Source organism: Elephantulus edwardii, unplaced genomic scaffold, assembly GCF_000299155.1.
Source record: "Elephantulus edwardii isolate Elephantulus edwardi_28Jun2011 unplaced genomic scaffold, EleEdw1.0 scaffold00070, whole genome shotgun sequence".
In the NCBI taxonomy this organism is placed as follows: Eukaryota; Metazoa; Chordata; class Mammalia; order Macroscelidea; family Macroscelididae; genus Elephantulus; species Elephantulus edwardii.
The window spans coordinates 1,435,831-1,454,533 of NW_006399820.1; the positions used below are offsets into that span (position 1 = coordinate 1,435,831).

The 18,703-nt window shown below is 39.4% G+C and overlaps 1 protein-coding gene across 2 annotated transcripts in view; it reads right to left on the reverse strand.

The window, feature by feature from the left end:
• LRRC16A (leucine rich repeat containing 16A) overlaps positions 1 to 18,703 on the reverse strand; it is a 495,675-nt gene that overhangs the window by 20,332 nt on the left and 456,640 nt on the right. For both annotated transcript variants that reach the window (XM_006888644.1, XM_006888643.1), the window contains exons 32-33: positions 12,053 to 12,165; positions 3,412 to 3,838 (exon numbers count right to left, since the gene is read on the reverse strand). In XM_006888644.1, the coding sequence (XP_006888706.1) occupies positions 3,412 to 3,838; positions 12,053 to 12,165 (540 nt within the window). The remainder of the gene's footprint in view (positions 1 to 3,411; positions 3,839 to 12,052; positions 12,166 to 18,703) is intronic.

Consider the following 18,703-nt stretch of genomic DNA (forward strand, 5'->3'; position numbering starts at 1 on the left):
CTCAATAATTTTTTTAAAAAATAATTTTAATGAGCATTTACAGAGATTTTGGATTTCCATTCATTCATTGCTGCATTTCTCTACCCATCCAGCCCCCTCCCACCCCCCCAGTCCACTCCTCTCTTTCAAAAGTAAAAGAAACACTCCTTCCCTGGTACACAATCCCCCCGCACCCCTCCCACCGCCCCAAGTACATTCCACTATGCAACCTTAATTGTGGACTCTTGTGATAACCATAATACCCTAAAAAAAAAGAAACAAACAACAAAGCTCCAAAAACCCATTGAAATACTATGAAGTATTTTCTCAGGTCACAGTGGAATAAAATTAGAAATCAACAAAAGAGAAATCAAGGAGGGAAAATCAAGAACCTGGAAACTATATAACCTTATTAGATGATGAAAGAAATAATAAATAATTTTTTAAAAAAAGAATGAAAACACAACATCCCATGAAGAAATGTTCAAGATCAGTAGCTTATTAGAGAGACACAAATCAAAACAAGAAGATATTATTTAAATCCCAGCAAAACCAGCAGTATTCAACAAGGCTGCAAGCAGATTGCAACTATCATACATACACTGTTGGTAGGAAGGTCAAATGGTGCAACCAGTATGGAAAGTTAGTTTGGTACTTTCTTAGAAAGTTGGAACAGAAATACCATTTGAACCAACAATCCTACTACTATGTATGCAACCCAAAGAAATAAAGTCTGTGACACAAACTAACATACACACACTCATCTTTACTGCAGCATTATTTACATTACAAAAAAAAGGTGGGGACAAACCCAAGCGCCCATCAATGGACGAATGTCTAAAGGAACTCTGGTACGTCACACAATACACTAATATGGATCATTAAAAAACATGAATTTGTGAAATATTGCACAACATGGATGAATCTAGAACAAATGATATTGAGTGACATGAGTCAGTCATAAAAGGACAAGTACAGTCTAAGAAAGCTTTTTTAAGGAGCTAAGGAAAAATTTACTTACACACAGAAGCAATCTTGTAAGTTTGATAGGAATAGGAAAGGAAGGCAATGAAATAAAAATTAATAAATAGAAAAGTTAGGGGAAAGGAAAGGCAAACAAAATAAGGGATAGACTGCTGTTGCTGTGTACCACTGAGTCAGAACTGACCTATAGCTGATCCTCTGGGGAGTTTTCAAAGGCAGCTGAATCACAAGGGAGGAGATTGCCCATCCTTCCCTGTGGATCAGCTGGTCGATCCAAACCATATGCCTTTGGAATAGGAGTGCAGCTCCTTACTTATTATACACATTAACGGCCAGATATGCAGGCTGGATTTAGAAGAGGTCATGGTATTAGGGATATTATAGCTAATGTTAGATGGATCTTAGCAGAAAGCAAAGAATACCAGAAGAATGTCTATCTGTGCTTCATTGACTATGCAAAGGCTTTTTAACTGTGTGGATCACAGTAAGTTGTGGCTGACTCTGAGAAGAATGGGAATCCCAGAACACTTGATTGTGCTAATGCGAAACATATACTCGGACCAAGAGGTAATTGTCAGAACAGAGCAAGGAGACACTAGATGGTTCAAAATCAAAAGGGGGTTCATCAGGGATGTATTCTGTCTCCATACCTGTATGCAGAACAGATCATCTGAGATGCTGGGCTATACGAAGAGGAATGTGGCATCAGGATTGGTGGAAGAATCATCAACAACCTGCATTATGCAGATGATACAACTCTGCTTGCTGAAAATGAGGAGGACCTGAAGCGCTTGCTGCGGAGGATCAAGGACTACAGCCTCCTATATGCACTGAAGCTCAACATCAAGAAAACAAATATTCTAACCACTGGGCCAATTGGCAGCATCAGTATGGATGGTGAAGAGATTGAGATAGTTAACAGTTTTAGTTTACTTGGCTCCACAGTCAACACTCTCAAGAGACGAATTGCATTCGGAAAGTCGGCTGCGAGGGACCTCTCAAGAGTACTGAAGTGAGGGACCTCGCAAGAGTACTAAAGTGCAACAACGTCAGGCTGGAGACTAAGGTGCGCCTGATCTGGGCTATAGTCTTCGCAATTATGTGCTATGCATCAGAGAGTTGGACAGTGACTAGGGTAGATAGAGAATTGATACCTTTGAGCTGTGGTGCTGGAGAAGAGTGTTGATATACCATGGACTGCTAGGAGAACAAACAGGTTTGTCCTGGAGAGGGTGAAGCCAGAATGTTCCCTGGAATCAAGGATTCTGAAGCTTCGTCTGACATATTTTGGGCATGTTGCAAGGAGGGGTGGTCCTTGCAGAGGGACATCATGTTTGGCAGAGTGGAGAGGTGGCGAAGGAGAGGAAAACCTTTGATGAGATGGATCGATTCTGTGACTAGAGAGGTGGGAATAAGTGCGTTTGAGATGGCTAGGTTGGCACAGGATAGAAGGGCATATAGAGCTCTTGTACATAGGGTCGCTATGAGTCGCAAGCGACTTGATGGCACATAACAACAACAACAATGAATAGTAACTAATGTTATAAACCAAAAATTGTATGAATGATCTTATGACAAATATATGTGACTTGTAAACTTTCACTTGAAATGGGAAAAATAGGGAAAGAAGACCTATATTTAAAAAAAATTATTTTTAAAAAATCTGATTTGGGGGTCAGTAAAAGAAAAAAACTTAATTTTTATATTGCACTGTACATTTTGTCCACAAATATGGCACTTTGTTCTGTTATACACCAGGCCATCATGAGTTGGAGGCAACTTAATAAAATAGCAAACCCACAACTAATAGGAACACAAAGTTTTCCTTTATAGCAATAGACAAAACATATTCATAATCAAGTTCTCCACAAATTCTAACAGAACACCTTAGCTCCCCCTCCTTCTAAAATTTGGAGCATAGCAAGAATAGTTTAGATTTACAAAAGGGAAACAATTATGAAATAACTGCTGGTGGGGGGCGGATATGATACACACACCTGATCCTGCCTTCTATACTTACAATCTGGTTTCAATTATTTTCGTTTGTCATCAGTCCTATCTCCAAACATCCTGAGGCCCCACTGGGATTAGCTGACTCAGTCTTTCCCTAGTTTTGAGAGCTTCCCCTGAAACAGCTGTCACTAAATAAACAGCTCATTGGTGACATTCCCAGAAGGTACTTGGGAAGATGGAGAAAGACCAGTGTACTCTCATTCTTTGACCTATTTTCATTTGCTGAAACTCTTCAGAACAATAAGACCGTAATACTGACCTGGCAATACCTTCATGGTCTGTGCTCTTTAAAGAATAAGTCTTTTGTTTTTTTTTGAATTCTGCTTTGGCCAACAGGCTATCTTTCCATATCACTGCTGTCCATTAAAAAAGGCAAGTTCAGGCAAAACCAGAGAGAGAGAGAGAGAGAGAGTCAAGTAAAAAATAGTTCCTTACCTTCTGTGCACAAGCAGCTCTCCATTCCTGTTTAGCTTTCATCTCAGCCAGTAGGCCACTGCCCATCACTTGGACTCCATACCTTCGCCCACCCTGGGGGCTGCTCTTGCTGTCACTTCGTTCTATCTTCCCCATTTCTTCCACTTGACACTCTTCAAGGGAGTCAGGCGTTTTGATCTCCTCTATCCTCTCAGAATTGCCATTGTGCTCAGCTGGCTTCACTTCCTTCCTGGGCGTGTCTGCAGCTGGACCTTTGCCTGCACCTTTAGGTGATGACGGCTCTTCACTCATCAGGACAGTTGGTGGCCGTTCGGATTTGGATCGAGACTTTATTAAATTGAGAAAGCCACTTTTACGAGAATCACGCTTTTTCTTTTCATCTCCTTCACCAAGCTCATGGGACTCGAATCCTCTTGTGGAGGATCTCCTGCAAATTAAACCAAGACACAAGTGGTAGGCTTTACCACAGTAAGCACAAAAATCACTCAAACTATAAGAACCAAAACCCCTGCTTCTACAGTTAACTATGCTGAAACATTTCAAAAAGTTGGTCAAGTCACTGCACCTAAGAGATAAAGAGGAACATAAATTATTGTTATTATCATCATAGCCACAGATGAGAAATTAGAAGCACACACACACTGAATGAGAATCTGAAGATTTGAATGGCAGATCTGTTTGTTTTTTAATGTTGTAGTCATGTTGTCTCTCTCTACTTGTATTAATTAAAGAATGATTCACTCAAGATAAAGGTAAGTCAAACATTTGTAGGTTTGACACAGGATATTTCTACAGGTTTATTTATAGGTGCTACAAAAATACCCATGAATATATACCCCTGTAGAGGGGGCATAGTTATGAAAGCATCTTAGCCATAACTATACCTTCTGAGGGATTGAATTGCAATGCTTGGGTGCTCAGACCACAGTCTCAGAGAACATCAAGGTCAACTAGCATAACATAGTTTACAAAGGCAATATTCTATATCCCATCTTGGTGAGCTGAGGCCAGGGTTTTTAAACCTGCAAGTGGTGATTTGAGGGTCAAACTATTATCTCTCCCCCTTCAGAGCAAGAAGAGTGAAGAAAATTGAAATTACATTGAAAATATTATTCCAAAGGATTAATGAACTAGGCAAATCCCTCCACCCACAACCCTAAGACCTAGAACTAGATGGTACCTGGCTACCACTGCTAATCTTTCTGAAAAGGGCCACAATAAGAGGTTTTGGATAGAATGGGAGAAAAATGAGGACTAAACCTCATAATAATGAAAATTTAAAAATGACCAGGCTTACTAGTCTGGTAGAGACTGTTAAAACCATTAGATTGTGGCCTTTGTTGTTGTTATGTGCAATCGAGTCAGAATCAACTCATAGCTGACCCTTCAGAGGGTTTTCGGAGGCAGTAAATTGCACAGGAATTGATTGCCCATCTTCTTCCCACAGAGCAGCTGGTGGATTCTAAACATGTGCTTTGGGTTGGTAGTGCAGCTCTTTACCACTAGGCCTTTTGTTGTTACTGTGTACCATTGAGTCAACTGATCTTTCAGTGGGTTTTCAAAGGCAGTTCATTGTACAGGAGAAGACTGCCCATCTTTCTCCTATGAAGCAACTGGTGAATTTGAACTGTGTGCCTTTGGGATTGCAGCACAGCTTCTTATTCTTTAATACTTTACATGGGCCCAAGCTCAATTTTCAGCCCAACAATAGGTAGGTGAATAATAATACCAGGTAAGTACCCATTATCTAGAACAATCAATTATTTCAGGTTAAAGCTCAGAAAGGCAAGAAGAAATAGGAAAGAAAGATGAGTTGCAATGATAATCAAATGGAGGAAGTAGGAGGAGTATTGTTACATTGTGGATATTGTAGTTATTTATGAATCAAAATGTGTATAAATTATTGAATGGAAAGCAAATGTGTGCTGTAGATTTTCAACCAAATCACAATAATAAGATGTTTTATTTTAAAGGACGTAGGTGGGTGATTTGAATTCTTTAATCTAAGTGGTACTAGAAAGGCCATATGTCTTCATAATACCCTAGCAATACTTCTGTAGACATTAAATAGTGTCTGGAAGCCTAGCCTACCACTAAAGCACAGTCAGAATCCAAGATAGCTATCCTTGGATCCTTAATAATTATTTTCTTGAAATTCTAGGGTAAAAGAGATTAAAATTTAAAATTTTATAATGGGTCACAGTAGTGATCAAATAAAACATATGAGTAATTCAGAAATTCAAATTTTATTCTTTCAGTAGCTAAGAGAATACGCCATCCCCTTTTCCTTATGACTCAGGGTGAAGTCTCTCTCAGGGAGGAGTGATAGGGAATGGCAAAGGACACACCGACAAAGGAGATTAATCAGAACTGACTTTGACAAGCACTGTGGCAATTGGACAATTAAAACAGACATTCGGATGGCGGGGAAGAAGAACAAACTGGGGAGGAGGGTAGAGAGAATGGTGCAGCAATGAAGGAATGAAAACCCAAAATCCCTGTAAATGTTCATTAAAACTAATAAAATTTAATAATAATAATAAAAAAAATTAAAATAAATTTTAAAAAAAGAAAAAAAATTATTCTCTCTTTCTCTGGAAGCAAGCATAAGAGGTACTCAACCAAAACAAAGGAATGAACTATGCGAGATAACACCAAGGAAATAGAAAACTGCTCAGGAATGAAGCGTAGGAATCTTGCAGCACATTGAAAAAACTCATTGCTGCCAAGTTGGAACAAACTTTATAGTTGACTCTCCAGTAGGTTTCTGAGGCAATAAATTGCATAAGAGGAGATGGCTTATTTTTTTTCTCAAGGAGAAATTATTTAGGAAGCCATTAAAAGAAAATGGAGAACATATATAGAGTCACTGTACCAAAAAGAATTGGTCAACACTGAAGTATTTCAAGAAGTAGTATATGACAGAGTCAATGGTGATGAAGGAAGAAGTTCAAGCTGCACTAAAGGCAATGGCAAAAAATAAGGTCCCAGGAAATAATGGAATATTGACTGATATGTTTCAGCTAATAGATGCAGTCCTGGATGTACTTACTAGATGTGCTCACCAAAAAATTTGGAAGCCAGCTACCTGGCCAATTGACTGAAAGAGATGCACATTTGTTTCCATTTCTAAGAAAGAGTATTCAGCAGAATGTGAAAATTATTGGACAATAACATTAACATCACAATCAAGCAAAATCTTGTTGATGATTATCCAAAAACAGCTAGAAAAAAATATTTTGATAGAGAATTTCCAGAAGCTCAGCTGGGTTAAAAGAGGCTGTGGCACCAGGAATATCACTGCTGATGCCAGATGGATTCTGGCTGAAAGCATAGAATACTAGAAAAATTTCTATTCATGTTTCATTGACTATGCAAAAGCATTTGACTCTGTGGATCATAACTATAGCTAACACGGAGGAGAATGGGAATTGAGAATACTTATAATTAGGCTTATCCAAAACCTGTATCTAGATAAAGAAGCTGCCATCCAAAGAGAGCAAGGGAACATTGCATGGTTTAAAAATTAAGAAAGGTATGTGTTAGGGCTGTATGCTTTTTTCATACTTGCTCAATTTGTATGCTGAACAAGTTATTTAAGAAGATGAACTTTATGAAGAAGGATGTGTTATCATGGAGGAAGACGCATCAACAACCTACATTATGCAGATGAGAAAACCTTACTTGCTGTAAATGAGGAGGTCTTAAAATACTTGCTGCAGAAGATCAAAGAATACAGCCTTCAGAAGATTAAAGAATACAGCCTTCAATATAGATTACATCTCAACATCAGGGAAACAAACATCATCACCACTGGACCAATAGGCAACATTATACATAGTGGAGAAAGAATTGAACTTGTCAGTTATTTTACCTTACTTGGATTCATAGTCAATACCATTAGCAAGAAATCTAAAGACAGACTGTAATGGGAAAGTTTGTTGTAAGGGAGCACTCCAAAGTACTGAAGAGCAATGACATCACCTTAAAGACTATGGTGTGCCTGATTCAAGTCATGGTCTTTTCCATTACTTGCTATACATGTGAAAGTTGAACAGTGAGTAGGTATGATAGAATTGATGCCTTCAAATTTTGATGTTTGAGAAGAGTGCTTACAGTCCTACTGACTGGTAAAAGGACAAATAGATATGTCTTGGAGAAAGTGCAGCCAGAGTGCTCCCTGGAGGCAAGAATGGTGAAGTTTCAACTCACATATTTTTGGCATGTTGTTAGGAGATGGTACTCTTTGGAAAAGGACACCATACTTGAGATGGTGGAGGGTCAGTGAAAGAGAAGAAGACCCTCAGGGAGATGGACTGGCACAGCGGCTTCAGCTGTGGGATCAAACGTATCAGAGATGGTAAAGATGGCACAGGATAGGGAAGGATTCAGATCTATTGTTCTTTGGGTCACTGTGAGTCATACTGATGGTACTTGACAACAACTCCCAAGGAGCAACTGGTGGATTCGAACCACCAAAGGGATTCAGAACAACTCCTTATGGATGAGGTCAACAAAGATCCTCTCCCCCAACATGCAGAAAAAGGAAATTTTAAGGCAGCAGACATGGAGGTACAAAGTAAATAGACTGGATTAGGTAAGATGGTTATGAAAGTGCTGGATCTAAAATGAAACTGAGAATCCATGAAAATATTGAGATGAGAGCTCTACCTTATCTGGAGATTTATCTGGATGTAGAAGTGCTAATAATAAAGTAAACTCAAAATGTGACAATAAACCTAGGGAGAATAACATTGTATAAGTAAGGGGCTATCACAGCATACTCTTTAACGCAGATGTGATAATATTTACATGATTACAAATATTCCATGGACTGCCAGAAGAAAAAACAGGTTCATCCTAGAAAGGGTAAAACAAGGCTGCTCTGTGGAGGCAAGGATTCTGAAGCTTCATCTGACATACTTTGGGCATGTTGCAAGGAGGCATCAGTCCTTGAAAAGGGACACTATGCTAGGAATGGTGGATGGACAGAGAAAGAGAGGAAGACCCTCAGTGAGATGGATTGATTTAGTGGCTGGGATATGAGGGTAGGTGTGTCAGAGACAATAAGATTGGCACGGGATAGAGGCAGGTTGTAGGGCTGTAGTAAATACGGTTGCTATGAGTCACAAGAGACTTGACAGCACATAAAAACAACAAACAAGTAAAATGAAGATTAAACATTGATCCAGCTAACAATTATGATACTACAAACTAAAGAAAATGGGCAGAATTGTGACTGTGACTGCATGCATACGTGTGGTTTGAAGAGATGACAATGGACATGAGAACGAAACCATCCACTACAGCAAGAAATCAATAGTTACAGTTATTATTGAAAATTGAAAGTCAGGAAATAGAAATAAAATGTTATTCAGAGATATGGAAGCAAATAGCTAAAGGAACTGAAACTAGCTGTCTTGAGAATTTATGTTGTTGTTAGGTGCCATTGAGTCAATTTCAACATACAGTAATCCTATGAACATATAGAATCCTATGAATGGATGTGAACCTCACACTATGCTGTGTATCCTCATCATCTGTTATATTTAAGTCTATTAGTACAGTCACTCTGTCAATCCATCCTGTGAGGGTTTCCATCTCCTTTGATGACCCTCCAAGCATGTTGTCTTTTTCCAAGGATCAACCTCTCCTAACAACATGCCCAAAGTATGTGAAACAAAGTTTTACCATCTTTGCCTCCAAGTAGCACCGTGGCTGCACTTTCTCCAAGATATATTTGTTCTTTTGGCGGCCCATGAAATATTCAGTACTGTTCTCTAACACTACAACTCAAAGGTACTAGTTCTTATTCTGTCATCCTTATTTACTGTTCAACTTTTAGATGCATAGTAAATAATTAGGAAGACCATGGCTTGAATCAAGTGCACATTAGTCTTTAAGCTGACAACATTGCTCCTTTACACTTGGAGAGGTTTTTAAAAGCATATTGAGAATATGGAGCAGGAAAAGCAACAGGAAACATTTTTTTTTATTTTTAGGATGGGGAAGTGGAGGCCTCCTTTATGTATGACACTTGAAACTATGAGTATGTATAACTTTGATTAGTTAAACTTTCTTATACTACTTTAAATTTTACCTATGGCTAGCCATATGCATATCAAATTGGCAATCATCTTTTTTTTAATATAACCACCTCCCTAAAAAATAAATAAAATAACTTGTAGTAGATTCCATCTTAATTTAATAAAACCTGACATATACATAATTCCATATATTTAAGCACTGAAACATGAGCAGATCTTAGTAGAAAACGAATTTTATATCTTATAAAATTAACTCAACCTTTATTCAGACTCTAGTAAAGAAGAAAACAGCATACAGGGTAAATGAAACCACACTGGGGCAGATAAAACTGCACATTGGTCCAGATAAATGCACATAAACCTATCCACTAACTATCCATTTCTAAAGTTTAAGAAGATATGAGTATAAAATGGAGCCTGTAGTTTAGATGGATTCAAGGCAAGGCTGTCTCCATTCAGTCAAACAACCGTGGTTGAGGGATACCATATACTAGGGAATGCATTATATATTGAAGTTATGAAGAAGAATAAGAGTCCTGTGTTGCTCCTGAAGAACAGCATGTTGTCTGAGAAAAGCAACTAGAAGGCAAACGGTCATGAGAGACTGACCATTTGACTCTATTTATTTTGGTATCCCTTGAATGTTTTATACTGAGAATAAATTCATCAAGTCTTTGTGCTGTGTTGTTTGTTTTTGTTTTTTTGTTTTTTAAAAACCCAACCCAACCCAATACAAACAAAAGCGTAAACAGTATCTCAAAGAGCTGTGTAAAGATTTGAGCAGAGGCAGAATGAAAAAAATAGGAAGTCAGTAGTAGAGAAAAAGCAATTAATTTAGGGGGACAAATAGTCACAGAAAGGCTTCAAAGAACAAATGACATTTAAGTAGTCTCTTGAAGGATAGAAGGACAGACCTCTGCCAAGCAGAGTATGCCAAACTTCAAATCCATTGTCACTGAAGAGAAATCACTGGGGGCTAAAGCTTGTAGGATTCAGTAAGTTATTCTGTTATGGATATAAAAATGTAACTTATTTTCAGCTCACCATCCTGCTGAGGCAAGATAAGGCACATCAATCCATAGAATGGACAAGTTCCTTCCCCATGTGTGCCTGGCCTGCCCACCCTTGGCTTATCGTTATGGCTGAAATTCATTCCTGCATTTGATATTTCAAGGTGAAGAATAATCCACAGACACAAACCCACAATAAGAGGGTATTTTAAGATGACTGTGCATTTAGTTGGGGATTAAATAACCTTAATAGCCGGAGCATTTCAAGTTAAAAACTATTAATGAGAACATTCCACGTTAGTCATAAGTAAATGCAGGGAAGACTTTTTAGAGATTAACTGTGCAGCCACTTCAATAATCCCATTGCTACGCTGACACTGTTGTCAAAGTCATGCCACTCAGCAATGATGTTCACTCAAGCCTCAACCCATTGCCATCAAGTCAGAACCAACTCAGCTGACACTTCAGCAGGTTTTTGGAGGCTCTAAATCACACAGGAGGAGACTGTCCATCTTTCTGATGGAATTAAAATGCCTGAAAGGTGCCTATGTCTTTAAGGTAGCAGCCCCAACTCCCTACTTATTTTGAGTTTCCTAGCTAGCAATGATTTAGAGCCCTCAGATACTAAATTATGAATAAGTGTCCTCTAACGGGCTTGTACAGGTGAAAGTAACAGAGTCCTGAAAACCTATCTGGGGATGACAGTGGTCATGATGGTACATCTTGTGGTTTGATTAGGAGAATGAAGTGGCTCTCAAACTTAACCATAATTCAGCATAACCTGTTAAAGCAAAGATTGCATGGGGTCCCCTTTCAGAGTATCTGCTTCACTGGATCTGAGGAAAAGCCTGAGAATATGTAATCCTAAGAAGGTCTCAGAAGATAATGATTAAAGTTATATAAGTATTCTATGAGTTGTCTACAACTCAATGGCACTTAATAACATAACAACAACATAGAGAGAGCTCTGTTGGCCCAGTGAATAAATAGAAAGTTATGCTACCCAGCCAAAGGAGGGTGATTTTAATCTGTGGCCCTCAGACCTGGTTTTAATTGTTTTTGGTCAAATATACTTCTAAGTGGTAGAGCACTGGTCTGTCCAATCACTGTACAGAGGCAACTTGTGGTTGTTGTGATGCTGAACACTGTGACTCTGATGTGTCAAATGTAATAATGGTTACCCATGGTGGACAGTGTTTGGTGGAGCTCCCTGATTAAAACAAGCTTGGAAGTAGGAGTGTCATCCACTTCTGAAATGGCTTGCCTCCAGAAACTCTCTGAACTTGGAGAAACAATGAAAATTATACAAGTGTTCATTCAGGTCTTTAGTTCATAGTGTTGCTATGAGTTGTCTATGACTCAATGGCACTAACAATAATAAGTCTATTGACCACATTTTGCAAATCAACATAGTAATAACAAATGACATTTTAAAAAGGGGAGAAAAAAAAAAGAGGGGAAGACATATGGGCTTAGTATATGTAAGTTTATAAACAGGCTTAGTGTAGTCTATGTTTAACTCTAACTGTTGGTAATTTAAAGATGAATTAAATAATATTATTTATGAAATAACTCTAAACTCACTTAGCATCCATTTTGGTCACCTTCTTTGTAAAAAACTCATCTACACCTTCATCAACTCTCCCGAGCAGACCATTCTGTTCACCATCTTGGGAGACTACGTTGGCAGCGCAGACCTGAAAAAGCAAAGCGATCCAATGTTAATTTTCATTCATCAAAACTCAGCAAACATTTGTTGCCAGTTCAAAGCAGTGTGACAAGGGACACAGGAGGCAGAAGACTGACAAAACTACTAATCAGTTGCTGCAACACTGATTTTGAGTCATGGCACTCCCATGTATGTCAGAGCAGAACTACAGTCCATCAGGTTTTCCATAGCTAATTTTTCAGAAATTCCAACCTGATAGCCCTTGTTCCAAAGCATCTCTAGATGTACTTCAACTATCAACCTTCCAGATGAGCAATATGTTAAACTTTTACACAAGCCAGGGAATCCTTTACTAAAATAAGGACCTATGGGCAATCTCTTCCTAGCTAATTGTCTCTGAAAACTCACCGGAGGGTCAGCTATGGGTCAGTTCTGATTTGATGGTAAACAACAACAATATACTAGTAGGGAGCTCTAATGGTCTAGTTGTAAGAAGCCACACTGCAATCCCAAAGGCACAGAGTACACAGATCAAAAATCCACCAGCTGCTCCATGGAAGAAATGTGGGCAATCTCTTCTATGTGAGTTACTGTCTCTGAAAACCCACTGGAGGGTCAACTATGGGTCGGTGCTGACTCAAATGGTACTTAATAGTAACAATCAGCTAGAGGAGGACTCTGATGGCCTAGTGGTAATTAATTGTGCTGCCAATTCAAAGGCACAATGTTCAAATCTACCAGCTGCTTCATGGGTGGGGGATGACACAATCTTTTCCAGTACAATTAATTGCCCCTGAGGGTTAGTGATAAGTCATTCTGAAGATAGTACACAACAACAATGACAACAACAAATATATTTAGAGAAGGAGCCCTGTTGGCATAGTACATAACATACAGGGCTTCTAGCCAAAAGTTGAGCAGTTCAAATACATTTGCTCCTATGTCAGAGTACTCAGGGCAGTCTCCTCCTATAAAGATTTACAGCTTCAGAAATTCAAAAGAGGGTCATTATGAGCTGGAACCAACTCAAAAAGGCAGTGAGAATTTACTATAGGAGACTTGGTAATCCAATGGTTAAGGCATTCAGCTGCTAACTAAAAAAAAAAAAAGTCAGGGGTTCAAACCCATAGGAGCTAGATGTGGGGCCTTGACAGACCTACAGGCAACTCTACTCTGGTTTACAGTAGTGTTGGTGAGTTAAACGGACTCATCCCATTGGGTTTTTTTTTCTTTCCTTATTTTTAAAATCTACTAGATTTTATCTATAAGGTTTTTAAAAAGAAAAATCTAATAGATACCATATAGGGAGCTCTGGAGGCCAAGTGGTAAGGAGCTATGCTGTCACCCCAAAGGCATGTGGTTTGAATTTACCAGCTGCTCCGTGAAGGAAAGAAAGGCAATCTCGTCCTCTGTAATTTACAAGCTCCAAAAACCTGCTGGGGGGTGGGTCAGCTGGAGTCAGTTACAAATCAACGGCATATAATAACAGACTTTATCTATGCAATTTTAATACAAGGCAGGAAGAAATGAGAGTGAAGAATACACTGTGCACAAATGACTGAAGGACAAAGAAAAGTGACCCAAAAGAATGGAAATTATAAGACAATATCATTAATATAACATGCAAACAAAATATTCTGAAGATCATCTAAAAATAGCTGGAACAGTACATTGACAGAACTGCAAGAAGTTTAGGTTGGATTTAGAAGAGGCTGTGTCGTTGTTGTGTATCACTGAGCTGGAACAGACACATAGCTGACCCTCCAGAGAGTTTTCAGAGGCAGTAAACTGCATGAGAGGAGAGTGTCCATCTTTCTCCCATAGAGCAGCTGGTGGATTCGAACTACACATTTTTGCAGCAGTGTAATTCCTTAACACTAAACCAGGAGAGCTCCCTAGAAGAGGCTGTGGCACCCGGGATATCATTACTGATGTCAAAGGGATCTTCGCTGAAAGCAGAGAATACCAGAAGAATGTCTATTCATGTTTTATTGACTACATAAAGGCATTTGACTGTGTGGATCATAACAAACTATGGTTAACACTAAGAATGGAAAGTTCTGAACATTTAATTATCCTTCTATGAAATCTATACCTAGACAAAGAATTTGTTGTTTGAACAGAGCAAAGGAAGACTGCATAGTTTAAAATCAGGAAAGGTGTGTGTCCGAACTGTATCTTTTCTCCATACCTATTCAATGTGTATAGTAGTTTTGAACTCCGTATCTATTCAATCTGTTGAGCAATTCATTAGAGAAGGTGGACTTTATGAAGATTTGGCATCAGATGACACAACCTCGTTTGTTGAAAGCAGGGAGAACCTGAAGAGCTTGTTGCAAAGGATCAAAGATTGCAACATTCAATATGGATCAAGATAAAAAAATTCTCACACTGGGCCAACAGGCAACAACATGACAGATGGGGTGGGGTGGAAATTGAAATTGTCAATGATTTCCTATTGCTTGGATCCACAATCCATATCCTTGGTACCAGCAGTCATGAGACCAGGAGACCTATAGCATTGCGAAAGTCTGCTGTTGGGGATCTTTTCAAAAGTCTTGAAAAGCTATGATGTCAGTTTAAACACTAAAAAGAACACCTGATTGAAGACAGGGTCTTTTCTATTACCTTTTATGCATCTGAGAGCTGGACAATGAATAAAGATGACAGAAGAATCAATACATTTGAAATGTGGTGTTAGAGAAGAGTGCTGAATATTCTTTGAACTGTTAAAAGAACAAAAATAAATTTCTAGGAGAAAGTGCCACCAGATGCTCCTTGGAGGCAAGGATGGGGAATCTTTGTCTTATATACTTATGGTATGTTGTTAGGACAAGCACTTAACACCAGTATGGGATCAGTAGAAGCTCTGACTTAAGGGGCTGTGAAAAAGTCAAGTGCTTCTAAAGGCAGAGGAAGGTACTGCAGCCATGTGGCAGAGGAAGAAATACATAGAAATGTGAAACTCAACACAATCTAAGAAAGGAGGTAATTCCATTAGTGTGGGGTTGGGTTGGAAGTATTTGGGTGGGTTTAATTGCTGTGGCTGACCCCAAAAGATACAAATAGTGGTCACTCAACACCTCTACCTAATCTGTCTTTGCTCTATTTCCTTCTTCCTGGCTAAGCCCTAATTTCAGGACATGGATACTGATTTGCATAAATCAGAGTCCAGGGGTGTTAAAAATGGTTAACATGCTAGGCAGCTACCCAAGGTTAGAGCTTTTAGTCCATCAAGAAGTATCTCAGAAAAAAATACCTTGCAGTCTACTTCTGAAATTCTAACTTTTCAACTCTGACACATGTGAGTTTTCCATGAGTCAGAATTGATTTCACATTGATGCGATGACAACATACACTAGTATACATCAAACACCATAATCCCATCCCCTTTTCCGTGACTGACAGGCACAGGTGTGTGAGTCAATCCTGCTGAAGGACATGAAAGGGGAAATGTGATGGGTTGCTGCAGGGCAGCTTTTTCTGAAAAGGATAAAATGTATTCCCCCCTCCCCCCCGCCCGCCGCCTGTCTATGTGGGGGAGGATGTGACAGCTGGGCTGTGGCAGTCACTGGGAGCTTAGGAGGTTGTTGTTGTTAAGTGCCCTTGAGCTGACTATAACTCACAGTGACTCTATGAACAATGGCTCTGAACCTATCCTAAGTGAGGCTCACTGTCTCTGACACATCTGAACCCATTGCCATAGTCACTGTGTCAATCCATTTCATTCAGAGTCTTCTTCTCCAGTGCTTATCTTTTACCCTTCCAAGCACCATGTCCTTCTTCAAGGACTGAGCCCTCCTGACAACATGTCTAAAGTATGTGAGACGGAGTTTCAAAATCCTGTCTTCTAAGGAACAACCTTATTTCATGGCTCTAGGACAGGCCTGTTTGTTCTCTTCACAATCCAAGGTATATTCACTTCTTTCCTCCAGCACCACAGCTCAAATGCATCAACTCTTCTTCCGTCATCCTTAGTCAATGTCCACATCTCATATACATAGAATGCAACTGAGAAGACCATGGCTTGAATCAGCACATCTTAGTCTGTAGACTGACACTGTTGCTCTTTAGCACTCTGTAGAGGTCTTTGACAGAAGATTTTCCCAATGCAACTCATCTGTTGATTTCCTGACTGCTGGTGCCATGGGTGTTGATTGTGGATCCAAGCAAGATTAAAACATTAAAACCTTCAATCTTGGGGAGCTCTGGTAGCCTAGTGGCAAGAAGCTGCACTGCAACCCAGAGATATGTGGTTCGAATCCACCAGATGCTCTGCTGGAGAAGGAGGGGCCATCTCTTCCTGTACCAGTCAAATCCAATTTGACGGTACACACACAGAAAATAATAAAATAAAAAAATTTAAAAAACCAACCAAAAACAAAAACCTTCAATCTTTTCTCCATCTATCAGGATGCTGCTTGCTGGCCTGGTGGTAAGAAATTTTGTTTGCCTGATGTTGAGATGCAATTCATACTGAAGGCTGAAGTCCTTGATCTTTTGCAGCAAACACTTCAAATCCTCCTCAATTGTTTCAACAACAAGATTGTGTTATCTGCATAACACCGATTATGAGTCTTCCTCCAATCCTTACGCCACATTCATCTTTATAAATTCCAGCCTCTCGAATGATCTGTTCAGCATATAAATTGAAAAGGTATGAAGAAAGGACATATCCCTAATGCACTCCTTTCTTCTTGAATCCTCTAGTATTTCCTTGCTCTTTTCAGACAATATCTTCTTGCTCTAGGTATAGGCTTCATATGAGCACAATCAAGTGTTCTAGGATTCCCATGGTAGTCACAATTTGTTGTGATCTACATAGTCAAATGCCTTTGCATAGTTGAGAAAACACAAACATCCTCCTGGTACACTCTGTTTTCAACCAAGATCCATCTGAAACCAGCAGTGACATCCTTAGTGCCATGGCCTCTTCGAATCTTATATAGCATTTCTGGCAGTTCTTTGAGTAGTGAAGCCTAAAGATAAAAGCCAACAAGCTCAAGATAACAGAGCAGAAAGGTGGAAAACATATGGGTGTTTGTGTTGTGTTATTGAACTAACTAACTAGTCTTGCATCTTGAGACCTTTGAGCTAGATACTTCCTATTCCCCCAGGGTAAGTATGGCAGTGTTTCTCAATTTTAAATTGAATACTTCCCAAACTAATAATAGTAAGAATAATAATAAAATAATAGGTCAATCCTAAACACCTTTGAGTCTTATCCAAAGGCATTTTATTCTGTAAGTGGTAGGAAGTCAACAAAAGAGTGGAATGACTCAACAATCTACATCTGAGGTGGTCTAAATGCTGATTGGTTTTGCTGGATTTAGCTAATGAAGAGCTGTGGGATGGAAGCCTCTTGTTTAGAGTGAACCAGGAATTGGTGGGTGGACCTTGTATTTAATAGTCAGTTGGGACCTAAGTCTCCAGTTTGGAGGCTGATATGTGAAGCAGTTGGATTCTGGAAGGTGGTGTCTGTTGTTGTGGTTGAGGGTGGATTATTTGGTTGTTTTTTTATTTCATTCACAACTATGTGTGAATTTATTTGATTTGCTGGATTTAGCTAACAATAAGCTACGGGCTGAAAGCCTCTTGTTTAGAGTCAACCAGGACCTGGTGGGTGGGCCTTCTTTTTAATAGTTGAGCTCTTGGACCAGTGTCAACTGTGTTTGGGATGAACGTTCTTCTAAGTAGTACCGCACTGGCCTATCAATTTTCTGTACTGAGGTATCTTGGGTTTGTTGTGATGCTGAACACTGTGCCACTAGTGTGTTAAATGCCATAATGATTACCCATGGTGGACAGTGTTTGGTGGAGTTCCCAGACTAAGACACGCTTGGAGGCAGGAGTGGTATCCACTTCTGAAATAGCTTGCCTCTGAAAACTCTATGAACTTAGAGAAACAAAGATAGGTATAGAACAGGGTTCAGGCTTTTTGTTCATAGGGTCTCTATGAGTTGTGCTTGACTTGATGGGTGGATGGTCAATCTCCCCTTACACAATTTACTGCCTTTGACAAGTTACTGGAGGCTCAGCTATGAGTCAGTTCCTACTCAATGGCACACAACAGCAAGAATGGATCTTTGCACTGCTAATTCAAAAGAGGTACCTCTCTGATGGCTTAAATCCACCAGTGACTCCTCCAAAGAAAGATAAGCAGTATCTCCTGTATCATTTATAATCTTTAAAAAGCCCACTGGAGGGTCAGCTCTGAGTTAGTTCTGACTCAACAGCAATGAGCTGAGTTGATGTTTGGAGCAGGCAGGGCTAGAAAGGCCAGGAGTTGTAAGCAGAAACATCTTTTCAGGAACACAAACCACAGATAAACCAATTAAGGACTACAGAAGTGAAAATGGAGAGAGAAAAACAGTTTAAGATGACATCAAAGTTTCTAGTCTAGATGAATGGGAGCATGGTCTTAGGGAACACAGCCCAAAAATCAGATTTAGGGTAGCAGCCATTCCAGACAAATGTCTGAGGTGGTATAGAAATTTTGGGGCAGGAGTCCAGCAAGCAATTGAAAATGGGTCTCGTGAGAGAAGCTAGTAATAGGATAGCTATAT